Here is a 19,079-nt window from a genome sequence, read left to right on the forward strand (position 1 = left end):
CTAAGGCAATTAAAAATAGAATGAAAAAAAAAAAAAAAAATCAAACAGCTCCAGTAATCGGTATCGAGTTCTTTGTCCCACGATTGCACTCAGCAAGCCTTGGACGTCCAAATTTGCATCCAAGCCAAAAGAGACCTCTACTGCCTTCCCATCCACCAACAAAGGGCGTTGATTTCTTGTGACAGCAGCTGCAAGTCCAGTTCCCCAGACTTTCCTCACGGAAACAGTTCTTTAACAATTAAGCTAAAGATCCGGCTGATTGTCTCTTAGAGTTCCACCGAATTTCCCACCTGCTTATATAGTAAGTTAAGTACTAACTGAACCCTTTGAGTTCCTTATGAAGGCAGGTAAAATTGCGTAGGATTTGGAACTGTTTGACAGTTTCGATCCCCGGCGATCACAACTGACGTAGCCAACTGCTCCACTAAGGGTTCGAAACCGGCAATTTAAAGATGGGGGCTAGCAATTAGTACCATAGCTGGATTCACGTGCGTGAGAACAATCCTTGAAAATACACATATATATAGACTTCATAGACGAACTTGCCAGCCAAAAGAGATTTTTTTCTGTTCACCTGGTTCCAGTACCACGTTGAGCAAGGTTGATTGTCCCTTCTTGGCATGCTCTTGAGCCTTGACGAACGATTCTCGTAGGTCATTTAACGTTTGCACTAGGTATCCATGGGCACCGAGACCTTTAGCGACGAGGTCATAACGACATTCTTCAGTGAGAGCTGTAGAAGGCAATGGTGACGGTGAAGAGGAAGGAGAAGATGTTGGATTTTGCCCATGGTAAATACCACCGTTGTTCATTACAATTACAATGAGTGCAAGACCACTTCTCGTAGCTGTTTCGATATCCATGGCAGAAAATCCAAATGCGGAATCACCTTGGATTACAAGCACAGTTTTATCGGGATTTGATACTTTCGCAGCAAGTGCATACCCCATTCCAACACCCATAGTAGCATTTGTACCTGCATCAAGTCTTTGTAGAGGGTAATCAGTAGGGAAAGATACTCTAGCCTTGTCCATAGTATTAGCACCTTCCGAGACTATGATCGTGGATTCATCATTAATTAAAGGTCTTAGATGGGCGTAGACGACGTTATAGTTTAATCTAGAGGAAACCTGTTGTGATTCTTGTGATTTTAGTTTAGCGGCATTACGAGCAATATTGGATTGTAAAGATGGAGAAAGTCCCTGGGAGTGGTAATCACCTAAGGAAGCGGTTATTAAGCGTACTGTGAGTCCTATATCCCCCCAGAGTGACAAATGTTGAGATTTGAAATTGTTATGACCTAAAGTCGTGGTATCAGAGTCGACTTGGATGAAAAGAGCATCAGGATTCCATTTGGGTGCCGATGCAAAATGTAAGATCCAATTGAGCCTAGCGCCTAGTACTAGTACTACTTTTGCCTCCTGAAGGGCTCTGGATCTTGCAGATGATACATTCAAAGGATGAGAATCGGGTACCACACCTTTACCCATTGGCGTGGGTAAAAAAGGTAGTTGGAATCGATCCACAAATTGACGAATCTCTTGGCTAGCATGCACAGCACCTTTCCCTACTACTACTAGTACATTTTCAGGGTTCTTACGAATTAAATCAGTAACCTCTTGTACAGCTGATGGATCTGGTGAGCTCTTGGGCACATAAATGTTTTTTACGGGTGGTAAAGAGTCCTTTTTCACAGTAGAACCAATTAAATTTCCAGGAATATCCAAATAAGTTGCGCCTGCCGTTGTATATTGTACTAACCTTAAGGCATCGTAAGTTAAAACGTCAATATTTGATGAGTTCAATTGACCTGAGAACTTCACATATGGTTTTAAAAGACTAACTTGATCTAATTCTTGGAAACCACCTCTATGTTGGGCTTCGCTGCTACCTGCTAGAACCAATAAGGGCCATTTGTTACTCATGGAATTGTAAATACCCGCTAGAGCATGAATGATGCCAGGACCACCAACAACTAGTAAAACACCAGGCTTACCAGTTAGATAGCCATACGCAGATGCTGCGTAACTCGCAGATTGTTCATTTCTACATGCTATGAATTTTATGCCATGTTCGATCATAGTATCCGCAAGTTCAACTATCGGTATACCGACGATACCAAAGACGGTATCAACACCATAATTTTGTAATACCCTGGTAAAATAGTCTTGAAACTGCATTTTGGGATGTCTAAAGGGAATGAATATTGGTCCTATCCTCTATCTATAACCTTAGTTTATATACAAGCTAAAAAAGAATCGGCTCGGCATCTCGGACCGCCTTAAAGTTCAATAGTACCAGTAGCAGCCCTGTGGAATGGAATGGCATCCCTAATGTTGTGATTTCCGTACAAGTACGATACCAATCTTTCCACACCCAAACCAAACCCACCATGTGGAGCTGAACCTTCTTGTCTCAAGGCAGCGTACCAGTCCAAATCACCATTGTGATTCATCTGCCTACGATCCATCTCTGTTACTAATTTAATGTAGTCATCTTCTCTCACACTACCGCCCACAATTTCACCCATTCCAGGCACTAATAAATCGAAGCATGCCACGGTTTGGCCATCGTCGTTATGCTTCATGTAGAATGCTTTGCAATCCTTTGGATAATCGGTAACAAATACAGGTGACTGGAAATATTCACCAGCTAACCATTTTTCATGTTCACTCTGTAATGCTAACCCCCACTGTGGTTCGTAATTGGGGAAAGGTTTGACGTTTGAATGTTGTTCTCTTAATATTTTAATGGCTTCAGTGTAGGTGATTGATGGCCAGTTATCATTTTTGAGTAGATTTTCCCATCTCTGTATAATGGTGGAAACTTGGTCAGATTCTTGAGGAATAATTTGTGGTATTAATTCGTTTCTATTGTCATAACATGACTTAATCACAGATTTCAACAAATTTTGGGTAAAATGTGTTAATTCGTTAACATCTCTGACAAAACACCATTCTGCCTCTAGCATCCAAAACTCGCATAAATGACGATTAGTATCACTTTTCTCAGCTCTAAAGCTTGGAGATAATGTATAACATCGGTTTAGGGCTAGTGACAGTGCTTCCAAATGTAATTGCGCGGAAACCGTTAAATAAGCTGATCTACCGAAGTAGTCGTTAGATCCATCAACTTTAAACAGTTCACCACCACCTTCGCAATCACTTGATGTAATGAGTGGTGGTGTCACTTTGGTAAATTCGTTTTGGGCAAAGAATTGGATAAATGTATTTTCCACATGAGATCTAAATCTCAGCAATGAACCCAAATAATTTGATCTATGCTTTAAATGTGGTAGTGTCCTCAAGAATGACAAACTATGAGACTTTTTTTGTAACGGGTATTGTGATGTAACGTTACCTAGGATTTGAATATCCTTTAGCGCATCTCCCACTTTTAATTCAAAAGGTTGTTCTCTTTGAGGTGTAGGCACCCACTGAGCTTGAGAAATAGAAACACATTGACCTGTTTTCAAGTTTTTAACGGATTCTATTAATGATTGATCACATAATGGTACAGCTATCTTTAAGGACTTAGTTGAAGTACCATCTCGAAGATCTATAAACGCTATTCTTTTCAACTGTCTGATCGATTGAATCCAACCGTTGACGTCAACAAACTTTTGGGGACCTGAGTCGTACAACGCCCTAATCGTATGGTAACCTCTAAACATATTGTATGTATTTGTGCCACATATGTACTTTATTTTTACAAAACGTCCAAGTTAGTTTCTTCTTGACGTACTTTTTTCAGATGTAGAAGACATCTCAATTTCATCAGTTCGTCAACTTTGAAATCTCTAAGAGTCAATTTTTGCAAACAAGCACCTTGTGGACAATCTCTTGATGGGTAACTTTCGAAATAGTTGTTTAAACCTGAATTATCGAATACGTGACCACATTTTTTAGAGATCATTGGATTCTCAAACGGTTTACAAGTAATCGGGCAAATTAATTCAATTCTACCACCTCTAATTTGTAAATCATCACCATCGGTATCATCAGGTAGTAAACATTGAGGATCTTGCCAGATGTGCGGCAATGCTCTTAATATTCTATCCTCTTGTGTGAGTGGCAGTTGTACTTCAACATCTTGTGATATGAAATCCTTAAGTGAAGGTGCAGGCTCTTGAGAGTACTGATCCCAAGTCTCAATAGTGAGCGGTGCTAATGATTCCGAGGATTGTTTGTACTGTTGTTTAGCTTCTGATACTTGTCGCTGCAATTTTATGCTACTTTCTTCATTAGTTCGTAATTCTTCGTAATTTTGACAAATGTCTTTAATCAATGAATCCAGTTCATTTGGATCAGAATCTCTAACAACTTGTTCTAAACTTCGAATCAACTGTTTCTTCGAATTTTGTAAAAAGCCATCGATTTCCACGACTTTCAAACTGTGGAATTCTTTACAACGTAGATGTAGAGGTGCTGAACTTATCATAATGATACCACAGGTTAGTGAATTAGTTGTACTTCAAACGATCTACTTATTGTTACAGAACGGTGAAAGTGTCAGAGTTTCACTTGTTAAACTGACTAATGAGATAAGAAACAGCGTTTTAGTGAGACAGTTGTCAACGGGTGAACCACCACTCGACATTAACGATATTTTATCAATCGTGAAAAGAGTGCTACCAAATCAAAGAATCTCATTAGTAGATGGTCAGTTAAGTTTCCCACACTTACAACTAAATGAGCTAAAACAAGAAATCCAATCGAGACGACAGTCGTTACAGAGTTCTCAATTACAAGTTATCAAACAGTTAGAAGAACAGATTTTACACCCACGTAAAGTGGATCCCAAGAGAGAGAAATTACTCCAGTTATACAGAGATACAGTCTTGAACAAGCTGAACAAATCGCATACTCTGGATCAACTCTACACACAAGTACCGCAGGATACAAACGTCACAAAATTGCATATCGCCCTTGATAATATAAAGAACGACACACCAGCGAGTGTCCATGAGCTGCAATTGACGCTACAGCTTGCCATCTGCAACGCAAAGGCGTGCACAAGAACCGGTTCCAAGCAGTGGCAGCTATGTACACAGGCACAGATAGACCTAGACGAAACTGTTCAATTCATGAGAAGGGCATTAGAATAGACTCACATGTACACATACAGAAAATAACCTATGTATTGCAATGCATCCCATTACAACCACGGTGTGTTCCAACCACCAGAGCCGTTTGTAGCCGAGCTCGAGGTAGGTGTATCGCGCGACCAGTCCTTGTAGCCTTCGCTCACGCTGTTCTTACGCTTTTCATGAGCTTCCTCGTACTCCTTATTGCGCTTATGGAACTCCTCTACTGATATATACTTCTTTTCTTCAGGTTTGTTGGATCTCAATTTACTAAAAAATGGCATTGTACCGTATTGCACCGTATTGTAGTCGTGAGTATCGCAGGTGTATCGAGGCTGTATAGTGGCGGCTACCGCACAGTATTGCGGGTCTATACAAACCTCTTTATACTTACAAGAGTCTGGGGGGCCCCTGACTAAACACTTAGCCATGTATCCTTAAATCACACACCTTATATTACACATACACACGTACACACGTACACTTTATTAAAATTTGATTAGAAAATTTGCTTTAGTTTAAAATCCCTCCAAAGCACGCTTTCTAGCTTGCCATTTTCTGTAGAGGAAGGTGGCAACGATGGCACAACCGGCCAAAAAGATGAGAACAAACACCAGAATGACACCAGCCGGTAAAGTTGAGTACATTTTGATGATTAGCTAGTTCTTAGTAAAAAAAACAACCGCAAAGGAGAAAAGGACAAGAGAGGCCAGTTGGGAACCCACGGTGTGCTTGCCCTCTTATATACTCCTGAACTACCGACGATGGTTTCCCTTTTGCAGCGCTGCGTTATTAAAGCGAGTGAAAAAAAAAAAATAATAATATACAACGACGTATACGGCACAGCTTGTTTTTCCTTTTACTGTTTTTACGTTCTTTTACTACAGCTACTACTTATCGTTACTTCCCCATTCGGCTAGCTCCGCTTGTAGCTCACCGACAATTTCTCCCAGTAAGCTAGAAAAATCTTGTTGTTGTTTTTCGGGTACGACCGCGTCTAGCTTGGTTGTCTCGTTATGGAATACGGCGTTGTAAGAAGACCCATTGCCGAATATGCGGCTTAACAAAGCGAGATCGTCCTGTGGTGGTGAGCGTAGCGGTACAAGCAGACCTTGAGGTTTAGTGTCGGCGGTAGCGATTTTATGACTAGGACGGCCTACATGCGGCTCGGATTTCCAACCAGCGAGTTCGAGTAATAATCCGTGTATTGCGACGTTTTCAAATGGCTCAACATACCCCTCGGTAAACGCGGGGCCGTTCGCGATAAAAAGCGCACGCATCTCTGGTGAGCTATTGTTGTAGCCATGTGTTCCCAATAGTCGTCTCTGGTGAGCTACAGCATAATGGACGTCAGGCAGAACCCAGATGTCAGCAGTTCTCTCTCCGGAAAGTTTATAGCCGAATTCCTGTTGGAGGTTTCTCGTCACATGAAAGTTTTTACCGATTTTTAATCTCTCGAGCCTTTTTATCAATTGCCGTTCCACGTGACTTGCGTTTGGGGTATATATAGCTAGGGCGGGACCTTCCAAGTAGGAATGTGAAACATGCTGTGTCCGTAGGTCGTCTGGAAGGATCTCCTTCTCCAGCAGCACATTATGTGACGGAACGGTTGCCATACCGTGATCGGAGAGTATTACAACGTTTGTAAAATGGCGCATATGGCGTTGGTCGAGCGCCGCAAAGACACGTGACACGTAGGAATCAATTTTGTTTAGCAACTCGCGGAAAGAAGGTGTATGTGGTGCTGGATACCCGTATTCATGTCCATATGCATCCGGTTGAGGTGCATACGCAAGTATTAATTGTGGTCTTTCGCTTGCATCACGCTTGCCGTCGACGTAGTTTCGAAAAATGGACTCCGATTTTTCCTCGAGAGTCTCGGAGTCGTTGAATGCGGTAAAAAAATGCGGGGTGCGTCCCTGCACCTCGCATCCGGGCCACATGTGGGCGGCACTCTTGAAGGTGTCCGCAAAGAAGGCATTTTCCAACGTAGACCAAATGGGTTCAGAAGCCGTTTCCCATAGTTCTGGATCGATATTTCCGGGACCAAACTGTTTCTCCAACGAATGGTCCCAAAACCAATTGGCGACAATACCGTTTTCGCTTGGATATTTGCCTGTGACTATTGACCAATGATTGGGGAAGGTCTGTGAGGGGAAACTTGGTACTATAAAGGGCGCCACTGAGGTGTTTGGCTGTTGTAGAGTATACAGTTCGTGTAAAAAGGGCGTCGCCTCCTTAGATATTAACGATGGGTGAAACCCATCAAGAGAGAGTACGAGGGTTATTGGATAGAATTCATGGGTACCGTTTGAATATTTCGCAGAGGGGTCGAACCCATGAGGCTTGTATCGATTATTATAACTATCTCTTAATCCCGTAAGTATGACTACTAAAAGTATCGACAGAACGAGGGATAGGGGCAGTAGAAACATGTTTGAGCCACAACTGACTAACAGTAGTAGTGGCCACTTGTCGATCTACTGATGTTTACCTGTATACGCGCACTTACGTATTACCCACCCTGAGCGTATTCTTATATCATATATTACTAGCACTAGTTATCACTGTCCCAAAACTCGTTTCTAAAATTGGCCAACTGCTTGGGACAGAGGGACAACGACCTTGTCCCTATGATAAATCTTTGTAGTATCATGTCTGTCTTAGAGAGCGAAAAAGAAATTTCAAGAAAGTTAGGGGAGGGGAAGGGGCGCCTGTTTCTTTTTTCCTCCCCTTTCTTTTTTCTGGGTAACACGTTTCTTTTTTGTGCATGATTAGGATATGATTCTACCCCGGAGCATAGCATATAAAAAGGGGTGGGCAGAACGTCTAGTCGGATCGATATTCATGCACAATATTGTTTGATTGCCACCGCACCATCGAACTAGATCTCTCTACTGCTTCAGCAAGAAAGAGTACTCCAATCACTGTTCGTTGTTCGCATATTAGCATATAACCATGACTAGACAATCTAGACAAGGAAGTATCATTGAAGGTCCTCACGCCGTGGGTGCCCCAAACCCAGCTGTGGTTAATGCTGCATTAGCTGAAGAATTAGAAGCTGAAACTCGTGTTGGTCCAGATGGTATCGTTAGGTCTGCCACTCCAGACACACCATCGATTCCATTAGTCAAGGACATCGTGCCCACTTATAGGCTAGACGGCCATGTTACCATTGTTACCGGTGGTTCTGGTGGTCTTGCACATACTCTATCGCAGGCACTAGTTGCTCAAGGCTCTCAGGTGGCCCTGGTAGACTTGGCTGTAGAAAAGTTGGCACGTGTGGAGAGAGAGTTGCAAGAGTTCATCAAGGTGAACAAGCTGACTCCCGTAAACATTTCTACCTGGGAGTGTGACATCAGTGATCCACAGGAAGTGGAAGAATTGATTAATTCTATTCCACGTGATCACGACGGTTTGATTCCGGATAAATTAGTGCATACTGCAGGTTACTGTCAAAATGTTCCTGCTCATGAATACAATGCTAGGAAGGCTGAGCATTTGGTCAAAGTTAACCTACTGGGGTCTTTGTACATTTGTCAGGCCATGACTAGACAATTGATTGAACGTAGCAAGAGAAGAAGATCTATTGCTGCTTTGAGGGGATCTGTAGGTGAAGCAGTGCCACAATTCCCTAACGCTTCATTCGTTTTGATCGGATCCATGTCTGGTATAATCGTTAACACCCCACAACCTCAAGTCGCCTACAACATGGCCAAGGCAGGTGTTATTCATATGGTTAAATCTCTGGCATGTGAATGGGCTCGTTATGGTATTCGTGTTAATGCCATTTCTCCAGGTTACATCGCTACACCATTGACTAAGCAAGTCATTGGTGCATCGCCAGAAGGTTTAGCTCTGCAGGAACAGTGGACCTCGAGAATCCCAATGGAGCGTATGGCTGAACCAAAGGAATTCGTCGGTGCTATGTTGTATCTGTTGAGTAGAACGGCATCTTCTTACACTACTGGTGAGAACTTGGTCGTGGATGGTGGTTACACCAACTTCTAATTTCATTTCTTTTTTTTTTTTTCATCTTTAATTCATCCCATTTTTTTTTTTTTTGTATAGTAGGTAATCCCAAATTCTCTAATAAGTAAGGTATAAGTATTCATATTATTTTAATTTTTTTATTATTATTATTATTATTATTATTACTATTATTGCTACTTTTATGCATATACGCCTTCACATCATTAAACATTTAGAGTCCCCGTTTGAATCACCAGTACCCAACTCTTGCTGACGCATTTTTTCTAATACTGCTCTATATGCTCCTTCGACATTAACATCTTGCTTTGCACTACACTCAACAAATCCTGCTTTGTGTTTTCCATCCGTACTACCAATTGTTTTAGCTAATTCGCGGCCCTCTTGACTAGAAATGAATTCCGTGGACGAAGCACTGTCTCTAACGTCGATTTTATTAGCAACAACAACACATGGTAGATCGTCTCTGCCCAATTGGTCTACTAGTTTGTCCCAAACTACCGGAATTAGCTCAAAACTAGGCCTATTGGAAACGCTATAACACAGTACAATACCTTTGACACCAATTAAAGATTTGGCATTTAGAAGAGAGAATTCATCTTGACCAGCAGTATCTAATATCTCTAAAGTATAATTGTTACCTTTAAACTGGACAATCTTGGTAAAGTCGTTTTCAATCGTGGGGTAATAAGATTCGACAAAATGTTCTTCTACAAATCTTACCGTAAGCGTAGTCTTTCCGACGTTTCTTGCACCTAATACCGCTATTTTCCTCTGAAATGATGGCTGATTATAACTCATTATTACTCCTTGTACTATCCCTCTTCTTTTTCCCTCTTCTGGCTCTTCTCGTTCTGTTATAGATTGTGTTGATATATTTTTTTATTTTTTTCACACCTTGTTAAGTTCAAAAATTTGAACTGGTGAACATAACTACTGCAACTCACTCAACTTTTAAGGATTGATAAGAAAAACTAACGAGGAAATCTGCTTGAGATGTCTCAGTTTGTGGGATTCGGCGTTCAGGTGGAATTGAAAGACGGTAAAAGAATCCAAGGTAGAATCGCAAAGGCCACCGCTAAGGGACTTACGTTAAACGATGTTGTATTTGGTGATGGCGGAACTTCACAGGCTTTTAAGGTTAGAGCCTCGAGACTGAAGGACTTGAAAGTTTTAAGTGTAGCGAGGAAAACCCATCATACTCCCAAGGTTTCACCACCGGCTTCGCAAGGTCAAGATTGGCAAAATGATGATGTTAACAAATTAAAGCAACAGGACGATTTTGATTTCCAAGGAAATTTGAAGATGTTTAACAAGAAGGATGTATTTGCACAATTAAAACAACAGGATGATGTACAACCTCAGCAGAGATTAGTATCACATAACAAAAAACCTGAGAATATTGCTAATGATCAATCGGTTATACCAAATGCAAAGGAGGATGCATGGGATGTAGATGATGAGAAGTATTACGATGCACAACTGTTACCAGTTACAAAATCTATAAATATAACCCATCTTTTACATAACAAAGGTGGAGATGATCAAGAAGCAGATGAGGAGGAGGAGGAGGAGGAGGAAAGTGAAGAGGAAAAAGTTATTGCCAAAATCAAACAGGCATTGAGAAGTGATCGTCCAGCGTTGTTACGCGCTAAGGAAATTAATTTACAGGTTTTAATGGCTAACCCGGTACAATTGCTGGAGATGGAACGCGTAAGTGCTGAACAATACGGTATACATGCACCAATAGTAGTGGAAAATTTTGGTAATAATGCATCATTTGTTCTAAAGCAAAAATTGGGTGGTCGTATTAGACTTCGCCTTGATAATATGAATCCGGGCCCATTAGTGGTAATAATGGCATCAGATTCTTACAGATCGGGTGCTAGAGCCCTTTCATTAGGACGTCATCTTTGTCAAACCGGCCATGTACGTGTTGTTGTTGTATTTATCTCTCAAGACTTACAGGATAACCACGTATTGCAGCAAATGGATCTTTTCCGCCGCAGCGGTGGTAAAATAGTCAATGGTATCACGCAGTTGGAATCCCTAGTTGACAAATTAAATACGCCGGTAGAATGCGTTATCGATGCCATTCAAGGGTTCGACTGTAATCTTTCAGATCTTTACTACAACGAAGCTCTTAGCCCATTAGAAAATCGCGTAAGGTCATTAATTCAATGGTGTAACTCTTTACACAATGTACAAATTTGGTCATTGGATATTCCAGCAGGCTTTGACTCTACAACAGGTACACAAAATTTCGATGATGCTGTGAGGGCAACAGGTGTGCTAAGTTCAGGATGGCCACTGGCGGCATTACATGCTGTCAAGGACCAACTGAAGGACCAATTGACAGAAGTAGTAGCAATTGACGTGGGAACTCCACAGGGAGTCTACGCACAAACTTCACTACGCAAATTTCAATCGTATGACGTTTTTGTCACAGAAGGATCTTTATCATTGGATATATAGAAACATATATATATGTGTATTATTATCATTACTATTGTTACACGCTATTCCTGTCATCTTTCCTATCACTATTGGTATCATTTCGGCGGGTTGTCCCAAAGCGGAAAGAACCAGAATATTTTCCTTCCTTTTAAATACGAGAAAGTTTAAAAGGGAAAGAAAGAGAGAAAAAATTCAGAACACATACTTATACACAGGGGAACTACAACAAAAAATTGAGGTGATATCAGGAGTAATCAGTAAGAGCAGGGGTTGCTGAGACTTAAGAAGATTGGACGTATTGATAAAAACCCAACTACTGTTTAGTCTTGTAAGGGCACGCAAGAGAATTTCTCGGTTTCGGTTTTCCCTTTTACTTTTACTTTTACTATTATTATTCAGATAAATTGGGTGGTGGTGATACTAGTTCGAGAGAAAAAGGATAAAAAGGATTGAATTGGAAGCTCTGTAAGAATTGAATTAGAATTGGAAAATATTGAAAAATGGGAGGCTGTTGTAGTTGCTTGAGGGATAGTTCAGATGAGGCAAGCGTTCTCCCCATTGCCGATAACGAAAGAGAGGCAGTTACGTTACTTCTTGGATATTTAGAAGATAAGGATAGGTTTGATTTTTATTCTGGCAAACCACTAAAGGCTCTAACTACGTTGGTTTATTCCGATAATCTAAATTTACAACGTAGTGCGGCATTAGCATTTGCAGAGATTACGGAGAAGTATGTTCGTCCTGTATCGAGAGATGTTTTAGAACCAATCCTCATATTGTTGCAAAGTCAAGATCCTCAGATACAGGTTGCTGCATGTGCAGCTTTGGGTAATTTAGCTGTTAACAATGAAAATAAATTGTTGATTGTGGAAATGGGCGGATTGGAACCATTGATTAATCAAATGATGGGTAATAATGTTGAAGTTCAATGTAATGCAGTAGGCTGCATTACTAACTTGGCAACTCAAGATGACAACAAACACAAAATTGCTACTTCTGGTGCATTAGTACCTTTAACCAGGTTGGCAAAATCTCAACATATAAGAGTTCAAAGAAATGCCACTGGTGCTTTACTAAACATGACACATTCAGAGGAGAATAGAAGAGAATTGGTTAATGCAGGTTCTGTTCCAGTTCTCGTTTCACTTTTATCAAGTGCTGATCCTGACGTCCAATATTATTGTACTACTGCATTATCAAACATTGCAGTTGATGAGTCAAATAGAAAGAAATTGGCGCAGACTGAACCACGTTTGGTATCTAAATTAGTGGCCCTAATGGATTCGCCATCTTCCAGAGTTAAATGTCAGGCAACATTGGCATTAAGGAATTTGGCATCAGATACTTCATATCAACTGGAAATTGTGAGAGCTGGTGGATTGCCTCACTTGGTTAAATTGATTCAAAGCGATTCAATGCCATTAGTTTTGGCAAGTGTTGCTTGTATTAGAAACATATCTATTCATCCATTGAATGAGGGTCTAATAGTTGATGCGGGTTTCTTAAAGCCATTGGTTAGACTACTAGATTTTAAAGAATCTGAAGAAATTCAATGTCATGCTGTTTCAACATTGAGAAATTTAGCAGCTTCATCAGAACGGAATCGTAAAGAGTTTTTCGAAAGTGGTGCCGTGGAAAAATGTAAGGAGTTGGCATTGGATAGTCCGGTTAGCGTACAAAGTGAAATTTCTGCATGTTTTGCCATCTTAGCGTTGGCTGACATTTCCAAGCTGGATCTCTTGGATGCAAACATCTTAGACGCTTTAGTACCAATGACTTATTCTAATAATCAAGAAGTTTCGGGTAATGCTGCTGCTGCTTTAGCTAACCTCTGTTCCCGGATCAATAATTATACTAGAATTATTGAAGCTTGGGGCATTCCTAATGGTGGTATTAGAGGATTTTTGGCAAGATTTTTACACAGTGATTATGCAACTTTTGAACATATCGCATTGTGGACAATTTTACAGTTGCTAGAAAGTCATAACGATAAAGTAGCAGAATTAGTGAAAAATGATAAAGAAATAATTAATGGGGTTAAAAGAATGGCAGATATTACTTTTGAACGTTTGCAAAGATCAGGTTCAGACGGTAAGAATAATGATCACGATTTGGCAGATTCTAAATCTTCGGAAGCTGCAGAGGATGCAAGCGTAGAGTTGTATAATATTACACAACAAATCCTGCAGTTTCTGAATTGATTCTGATTTTACTATTGAAACTTTTGTTTTCCCTCCTCTAAAATTTGCACATCCCTTTCACTCATCGTACGCTTTTCTGAATTTGTTTTGGTGCCAATTGTAATTTCAAGAATTGATACAAAAAGAAACAAGTCAAGATTCGGTATTATCTAAATTCAATTCACTGTCCAAAAATTATGCAAAAGAAAAAAAACAAAAAACAAAAAAGCACACATAATAGTAATATTTCCAAACTGTGAGGTCTCGTGGTGACTAGATCGATTGTTCCCTTCTTTTCTTTTTTATTTTTGTATCATTTGTTTGTTTTTTTTATTTCGTATAGTTAATAATTATAAAAATAGGAACGTAAGTCATAAATTGCCTCCAATTAATCATTGGTAGCCCTTATGAGCTCCGATACATTTGGCCATCAGGAGTTCACAGCATTTTTAGCATTGTTGAACGTTGATTGGGTACAAAAATAAAACTTCAGGTCCTACCCGGATTCGAACCGGGGTCGTTCGGATCAAAACCGAAAGTGATAACCACTACACTATAGAACCAATTAGTTCTGATTTCTGAAGGACAGAGTTTCTCAACTTGAGATATGTTTTCTCAAGTGACAAAAAACTAAGCGGTTATGCATTGAGATATTAATTTTTGAAAGCATCGAGAGTATATCTTTCGATGGACTATACAGTTAACACTGTTTAGTGTAGGCAAATAAGCCTGTAGTAAGCTCTTTCGGACCTTGCATTCTCTAATGCTACGCTTGGTATGTTTTATATAAGCATTAATATGCAGTATCCAACTTATAGAAAGAGCAAGAAAATTCCTGTAAGACATCAGAGATGCCGATATCTTAAATGTGAGAGCTCTAGAACTGTATTATGGACCCATTGCGTCCTACGAGTTATATTACAAATGTTTTTATGATTACATTAATGTTGGAAGCGGTTACGGCATTGGTAGCTTAGATATGGGTGGAAAGGGCCGACAGGGGTCAGAGAACACCCAAAATAGTGTCTGACAACCCACATGTAACATTGCTAAAAAGTTCGATTAGCCACGACGACACCAGTTTTTTTTTTTTTTGGCTTACATATTCAAAATTTTCAAAAAAATTAATTAGCGCCGCTAGGTTTCGATCCTAGGACATCAGGGTTATGAGCCCTGCGCGCTTCCACTGCGCCACGGCGCTATAGAAACTTGTTGAGATAGTGTTAAAAGAGTAGCTACCAAGTTCGCTTTAATTAGTCATGTGCAATCGTCTTATTACGCTAAGTAGTCTCGAGCCCCTCAGTATAAGCGGTAAAACTTTATTAAGGGACTGTGATACTATTAGGCTCCTCGTTTGTTTGTTTTTTTACCTGTATGAACACTAGTCTAGCAAGATTTAAAGAATGTCTCATACCTGTGTTAACTCCATCGTTCAATATCAGGTTCTGCTTCATGGTTAGTATGCTACAAAGTTATGATGTGATGCGTATATCGCTTGCTTATTTCTATAGATTACATGTCCTTTCAGTTCATGACAAGGTGAAATGTTTATAATTTAACCTGGAGAACCAATCGCATGCTGAAACTCCATCGAGGTTCTCAAATTCCTCTTGGTAGTTATCCCAGGACTTTCCGTCGACGCTTTCATTATTTAACTTGGCTGATAAGCGATGCGAGAACTACAGCACCTTCAAGAAACCCCAATGGAACCCACTTCGAATGAATTGGGGCCCCTGGTGACTACCAATGGTATGTTCATCATTGATGAAATCCATGAGCAAGATGGCAAAGTACACACGGATATTCCTGGAGGTGGGGGTATGTTTGCCATGCTTGGTGCATGCATTGTAACCAGCTCAGCCCAAGTTTCCGAAAATTTAAAATGGATTATAGATCGTGGTCATGATTTCCCACCATCTTTAACCTCTGTAATTGAATCTTGGGGGACAGGAGTTCATTTCAGAGATGATAATTCGAGGTATACCACCAGAGGTGGGAATTTCTACAGAAATGAAGACTTGAGAGAGTTTGAATATTTGACTCCCAAGAAACAAATTACGGTACAGGATTGGATTGATAGTTGGGGTCTTGAGGTACTGTCACAGCTGAAATGTATCCATTTACTTTGTTCAGCTGAGAGGTGTCTTCAAATACTAGATCAACTCGCAGAGAAGCAACTTGGTCCCAAGACGTTTGTATGGGAACCAATTCCTGATTTATGTAACCAGGAACATGCTCCCCAAATCATGCGTGTGCTTCAGAGACCAGAAACTGTTATCTTTTCCCCTAATGCTGAGGAAGGCGCCAGATTGTTGGGAGATGAAGAACCCTTACAGTTGGATCAAGTTCTAGAGTACATTTGGAAATTCGACAACTTGATATCACCACATCATTCCTGTGTTTTAAGATGTGGGAAAATGGGGAGTGTGGCACTAAGCAGTAGGGACATCCACACTCGAAAGCGTCAAGTAATCCACTATCCTGCGTATCACAGCGCTTCGCCCGAGAAAGTAGTAGACCCTACGGGAGGTGGTAACTCATACCTTGGTGCATTTTGTCTTGGTTACTCGCTCACGCAAGATTTACACGTTGCAAGCATTTGTGGGAATTTAGCTGCTGGATGTGTCATCGAGCAAGTGGGGATCCCGCATTTCGACCATAGTACAAGACAGTGGAACGGGTTAACCCTTCCACAGAGGATTCATCACTATTTGCAAACTTATCATATTTCTCAGTATACATCACTAGATATGTACCAACAACTATCGCCATGAACTTAGGCGTTATAGCACGAGTCGAAAAACCCGTATTCGAACTTCAAGATTTTTTCAAAGGTGGATTCGACCTCTTTCAAGGGGTACTGGTTAACTTCATCTCTGAGGAAATCACACCATTCCTGAAAGTGTTTGCCATCGTGCAAATCGATCCAAGTTTGATGCTTCCAGTGTAGATTTGAAGATCTGGGTAGATTATGAGCCCATTGCCAGTATACGATCTCTGCACACCATAGGTAAGTGATCAATTGAGGGTATTGCCAGTTGTTTTCACGAGTCATGGCGATCAATTGACCCACGTAAGTTTCCACCTGCGGTAGACGGTTGTTCATCCAATGGGTGGAACTTTCATCGACACTAGGCTCTAAAAGTTTAAGCGCATCACGGAAATAAGTATTTTCATCATTGGCAAAGAATCCAATCTTTTGAGCTAGTGTGATTAAACTTTCAGGTGCAGGGGCTAATGATGCAATTTTACACATGAGTCTCAAACCTTCTTCGAAGAATTGTAGATCTTGCGCCAAGTAGATGAAAAGTTTACGATCCTCCAGGGTTCCCAGGCATAGTTCCTTGGTCAATGAATGAGTGGTAGCCTTTTCGAAAAGGTCGCCATATTTGGCTAATAAGCTCTCAGTTGTGGTTGTCATTGGGTCTGTGTGCAGCTGTACGAGGAGATGCGTCCAATTGTAAAATGTGTTCGCATTTCTCTCACTTTTATACTATTTTTTCTCTGTCAATGCAGCTGCAATTGCAGTTTGGAAACTCTTAGAGAGAGGACCATCAGACCACATTTTTCAATAAATTTCGCTTGAATTGAACCAATTGATTTAGTTCAGCTTGTGGTACTTTGATAGCTTGGATAGTCTTCCTTGGAACGCTCACCAGACCCAAAGTCCTTCGATTACCATCACCTGCACGCTCTTGCACATGATCAAGCAGTAAGTTCAATTGAGCGTCAAGGGCCATTAGTGAGCCTTTTAGTATTCTATTGTTATGTAAATTAACGTAAAGCGTACAGCCGACAAAATCTGGTAGTTTTAAACCCTCCATGGAGACTTGGCTGAGATCTTTGCTCATTTTCTTGTTTTCCTATGCTTGTTCATCGAGATGAGCATAAAGTGAAAAAGTGAAAAGAAAGAAAAAAAAATGCTTTAACTTCAAATTATACAAACAACTTAGAAGAGATAAATTGCATAAAGGAAACCCCTAATGAGTAGTGCCTCCAATTCTCAGCGCAAGTACAACAATATCACGCTCAAGACATTAACAGCTTACCAGCTGATGTCGCAAAGAGAACGGATGTGTGAACTGTTCCAACTGTTAGATGATTCGGAACGTCATGAACATATTGTCAATCCTTTGAAACAGGAGAACATCTGCAACTCGATGAAAGAGAACCTAAGAGACATAAAGAATGAGTTGGGTACCAATTGAATCTGTTACGTCGACCTTTTGTTGCACGTGATCACGTTGTCTATTGGGCTTGGTCTAATGTCCGGGTGAATCAGCTGAGTCACATCAACTTTATCATGAAGATGGAAACGTACAAAGGGCATATCATATACTTGATTAGCAACTCAGTGAGTAAAGGCACTGTTAAACGAAGCAACTATGAGGTATGTTTGAACGTTTAAAAGGGTTGTAATCTTTCGGGTTCATTTACTAACTATGACTTTGTAGTGGAGGAAATTCCAAAAGGAGAATCGAAACCGATGTTATGAAACTATTGATGAGCGATCATGAAGTGGAGCTAGTTAATGATAATATGCAAGAATTCCATGTTAAATTTCATGGACCCAAAGATACACCGTACGAGACTGGTGTTTGGAGACTTCATGTGGAACTGCCGGACAACTACCCTTACAAGTCACCAAGTATTGGTTTCGTCAACAAGATTTTCCATCCCAACATTGATATTGCATCGGGATCAATCTGTTTAGATGTTATTAATTCGACATGGTCGCCCCTCTACGATTTGAAAAACATTGTCGAATGGATGATACCAGGACTGTTAAAGGAACCCAACGGTAGTGATCCACTGAACAACGAAGCCGCAACATTACAGTTAAGAGATAAGAAATTGTACGAGGAGAAAATTAAGGAGTACATCGACAAATACGCCTGTGCAGAAAAATACGAGCAGTTGTTCGGTACAGACGACGAAGACGACGATGAAGATGACGATGAAGACGACGAGCAAGAGAACGATGAAGATGACGACGAAGATGTCGATGGTAATGGAGATGAAGAAGTCGACGGTGGAAGTGAAGAGTTAAGCGACATAGAGGTTAGTGACGAGGAATGAGCTCGTTCTTTTCTTCTCGGGTTAGATGTCTTGGTAAAAGAGAATAATCCATATATATATATACTATGTACTGTATACCGTACTGTGAGAGTAAAAGCATGACACGTGAATGAGGACGTGAAACGTATATGAAACGTTTCGCTTCTGGAACAGTCGTTTCACAAATTGTTTCAGATTGAGACAATTGAAGTACTTTTATACGGTTGAGGGGGTGGGGGGAAAGATTTACGGATTTATTTTTGTCAGCGGGTACCTCAAAAAGAAAAAAGGGGAGAGTTTTCAAGGGT

The 19,079-nt window shown here is 40.6% G+C and overlaps 15 protein-coding genes and 3 non-coding genes across 18 annotated transcripts; 7 read left to right on the top strand and 11 right to left on the bottom strand.

Moving 5' to 3' along the window:
• Positions 1-37: 37 nt before the first annotated feature.
• On the bottom strand, positions 38-380 carry RPR1. Its single transcript, XR_002648407.1, has one exon.
• A 150-nt stretch (positions 381-530) lies between these two features.
• On the bottom strand, positions 531-2,180 carry PXP1 (putative indolepyruvate decarboxylase family protein; the record flags this gene model as incomplete). Its single annotated transcript, XM_002499044.1, has 1 exon — positions 531-2,180. One exon carries the CDS (start codon positions 2,178-2,180, stop codon positions 531-533), a length of 1,650 nt encoding a protein of 549 aa, XP_002499089.1.
• A 101-nt stretch (positions 2,181-2,281) lies between these two features.
• On the bottom strand, positions 2,282-3,673 carry SLM5 (asparagine--tRNA ligase SLM5; the record flags this gene model as incomplete). The annotated part of the gene is made up of 1 exon (XM_002499045.1): positions 2,282-3,673. The coding sequence occupies one exon, from the start codon at positions 3,671-3,673 to the stop codon at positions 2,282-2,284; it is 1,392 nt and encodes a 463-aa protein (XP_002499090.1).
• A 35-nt stretch (positions 3,674-3,708) lies between these two features.
• MMS21 (SUMO ligase MMS21) lies at positions 3,709-4,440 on the bottom strand (the record flags this gene model as incomplete). The annotated part of the gene is made up of 1 exon (XM_002499046.1): positions 3,709-4,440. One exon carries the CDS (start codon positions 4,438-4,440, stop codon positions 3,709-3,711), a length of 732 nt encoding a protein of 243 aa, XP_002499091.1.
• Position 4,441: 1 nt separating this feature from the next.
• On the top strand, positions 4,442-5,107 carry EAF5 (Eaf5p; the record flags this gene model as incomplete). The annotated part of the gene is made up of 1 exon (XM_002499047.1): positions 4,442-5,107. The coding sequence occupies one exon, from the start codon at positions 4,442-4,444 to the stop codon at positions 5,105-5,107; it is 666 nt and encodes a 221-aa protein (XP_002499092.1).
• A 50-nt stretch (positions 5,108-5,157) lies between these two features.
• On the bottom strand, positions 5,158-5,517 carry ZYRO0E03542g (uncharacterized protein; the record flags this gene model as incomplete). Its single annotated transcript, XM_002499048.1, has 1 exon — positions 5,158-5,517. One exon carries the CDS (start codon positions 5,515-5,517, stop codon positions 5,158-5,160), a length of 360 nt encoding a protein of 119 aa, XP_002499093.1.
• A 459-nt stretch (positions 5,518-5,976) lies between these two features.
• On the bottom strand, positions 5,977-7,521 carry NPP2 (nucleotide diphosphatase/phosphodiesterase NPP2; the record flags this gene model as incomplete). Its single annotated transcript, XM_002499049.1, has 1 exon — positions 5,977-7,521. One exon carries the CDS (start codon positions 7,519-7,521, stop codon positions 5,977-5,979), a length of 1,545 nt encoding a protein of 514 aa, XP_002499094.1.
• Positions 7,522-8,044: 523 nt separating this feature from the next.
• ZYRO0E03586g (uncharacterized protein) lies at positions 8,045-9,097 on the top strand (the record flags this gene model as incomplete). The annotated part of the gene is made up of 1 exon (XM_002499050.1): positions 8,045-9,097. The coding sequence occupies one exon, from the start codon at positions 8,045-8,047 to the stop codon at positions 9,095-9,097; it is 1,053 nt and encodes a 350-aa protein (XP_002499095.1).
• A 177-nt stretch (positions 9,098-9,274) lies between these two features.
• Positions 9,275-9,877, bottom strand: RHB1 (putative GTPase RHB1; the record flags this gene model as incomplete). Its single annotated transcript, XM_002499051.1, has 1 exon — positions 9,275-9,877. One exon carries the CDS (start codon positions 9,875-9,877, stop codon positions 9,275-9,277), a length of 603 nt encoding a protein of 200 aa, XP_002499096.1.
• A 195-nt stretch (positions 9,878-10,072) lies between these two features.
• EDC3 (Edc3p) lies at positions 10,073-11,551 on the top strand (the record flags this gene model as incomplete). Its single annotated transcript, XM_002499052.1, has 1 exon — positions 10,073-11,551. The coding sequence occupies one exon, from the start codon at positions 10,073-10,075 to the stop codon at positions 11,549-11,551; it is 1,479 nt and encodes a 492-aa protein (XP_002499097.1).
• Positions 11,552-12,033: 482 nt separating this feature from the next.
• Positions 12,034-13,734, top strand: VAC8 (protein anchor VAC8; the record flags this gene model as incomplete). The annotated part of the gene is made up of 1 exon (XM_002499053.1): positions 12,034-13,734. One exon carries the CDS (start codon positions 12,034-12,036, stop codon positions 13,732-13,734), a length of 1,701 nt encoding a protein of 566 aa, XP_002499098.1.
• Positions 13,735-14,204: 470 nt separating this feature from the next.
• Positions 14,205-14,276, bottom strand: ZYRO0E03674r. Its single transcript has one exon. It is a non-coding gene; the product is annotated as a tRNA-Gln (tRNA).
• Positions 14,277-14,842: 566 nt separating this feature from the next.
• ZYRO0E03696r lies at positions 14,843-14,914 on the bottom strand. The gene has a single exon. It is a non-coding gene; the product is annotated as a tRNA-Met (tRNA).
• Positions 14,915-15,383: 469 nt separating this feature from the next.
• Positions 15,384-16,487, top strand: MAK32 (Mak32p; the record flags this gene model as incomplete). Its single annotated transcript, XM_002499054.1, has 1 exon — positions 15,384-16,487. One exon carries the CDS (start codon positions 15,384-15,386, stop codon positions 16,485-16,487), a length of 1,104 nt encoding a protein of 367 aa, XP_002499099.1.
• A 2-nt stretch (positions 16,488-16,489) lies between these two features.
• Positions 16,490-17,134, bottom strand: PET18 (Pet18p; the record flags this gene model as incomplete). Its single annotated transcript, XM_002499055.1, has 1 exon — positions 16,490-17,134. One exon carries the CDS (start codon positions 17,132-17,134, stop codon positions 16,490-16,492), a length of 645 nt encoding a protein of 214 aa, XP_002499100.1.
• A 133-nt stretch (positions 17,135-17,267) lies between these two features.
• MAK31 (Mak31p) lies at positions 17,268-17,564 on the bottom strand (the record flags this gene model as incomplete). Its single annotated transcript, XM_002499056.1, has 1 exon — positions 17,268-17,564. One exon carries the CDS (start codon positions 17,562-17,564, stop codon positions 17,268-17,270), a length of 297 nt encoding a protein of 98 aa, XP_002499101.1.
• A 132-nt stretch (positions 17,565-17,696) lies between these two features.
• HTL1 (Htl1p) lies at positions 17,697-17,921 on the top strand (the record flags this gene model as incomplete). The annotated part of the gene is made up of 1 exon (XM_002499057.1): positions 17,697-17,921. The coding sequence occupies one exon, from the start codon at positions 17,697-17,699 to the stop codon at positions 17,919-17,921; it is 225 nt and encodes a 74-aa protein (XP_002499102.1).
• A 177-nt stretch (positions 17,922-18,098) lies between these two features.
• UBC8 (E2 ubiquitin-conjugating protein UBC8) lies at positions 18,099-18,792 on the top strand (the record flags this gene model as incomplete). Its single annotated transcript, XM_002499058.1, has 2 exons — positions 18,099-18,103; positions 18,168-18,792. The coding sequence occupies 2 exons, from the start codon at positions 18,099-18,101 to the stop codon at positions 18,790-18,792; spliced, it is 630 nt and encodes a 209-aa protein (XP_002499103.1).
• Between the last annotated feature and the right edge of the window lie 287 nt (positions 18,793-19,079).

The sequence above is a fragment of the Zygosaccharomyces rouxii genome (genome assembly GCF_000026365.1).
Source record: "Zygosaccharomyces rouxii strain CBS732 chromosome E complete sequence".
Classification (NCBI taxonomy): Eukaryota; Fungi; Ascomycota; class Saccharomycetes; order Saccharomycetales; family Saccharomycetaceae; genus Zygosaccharomyces; species Zygosaccharomyces rouxii.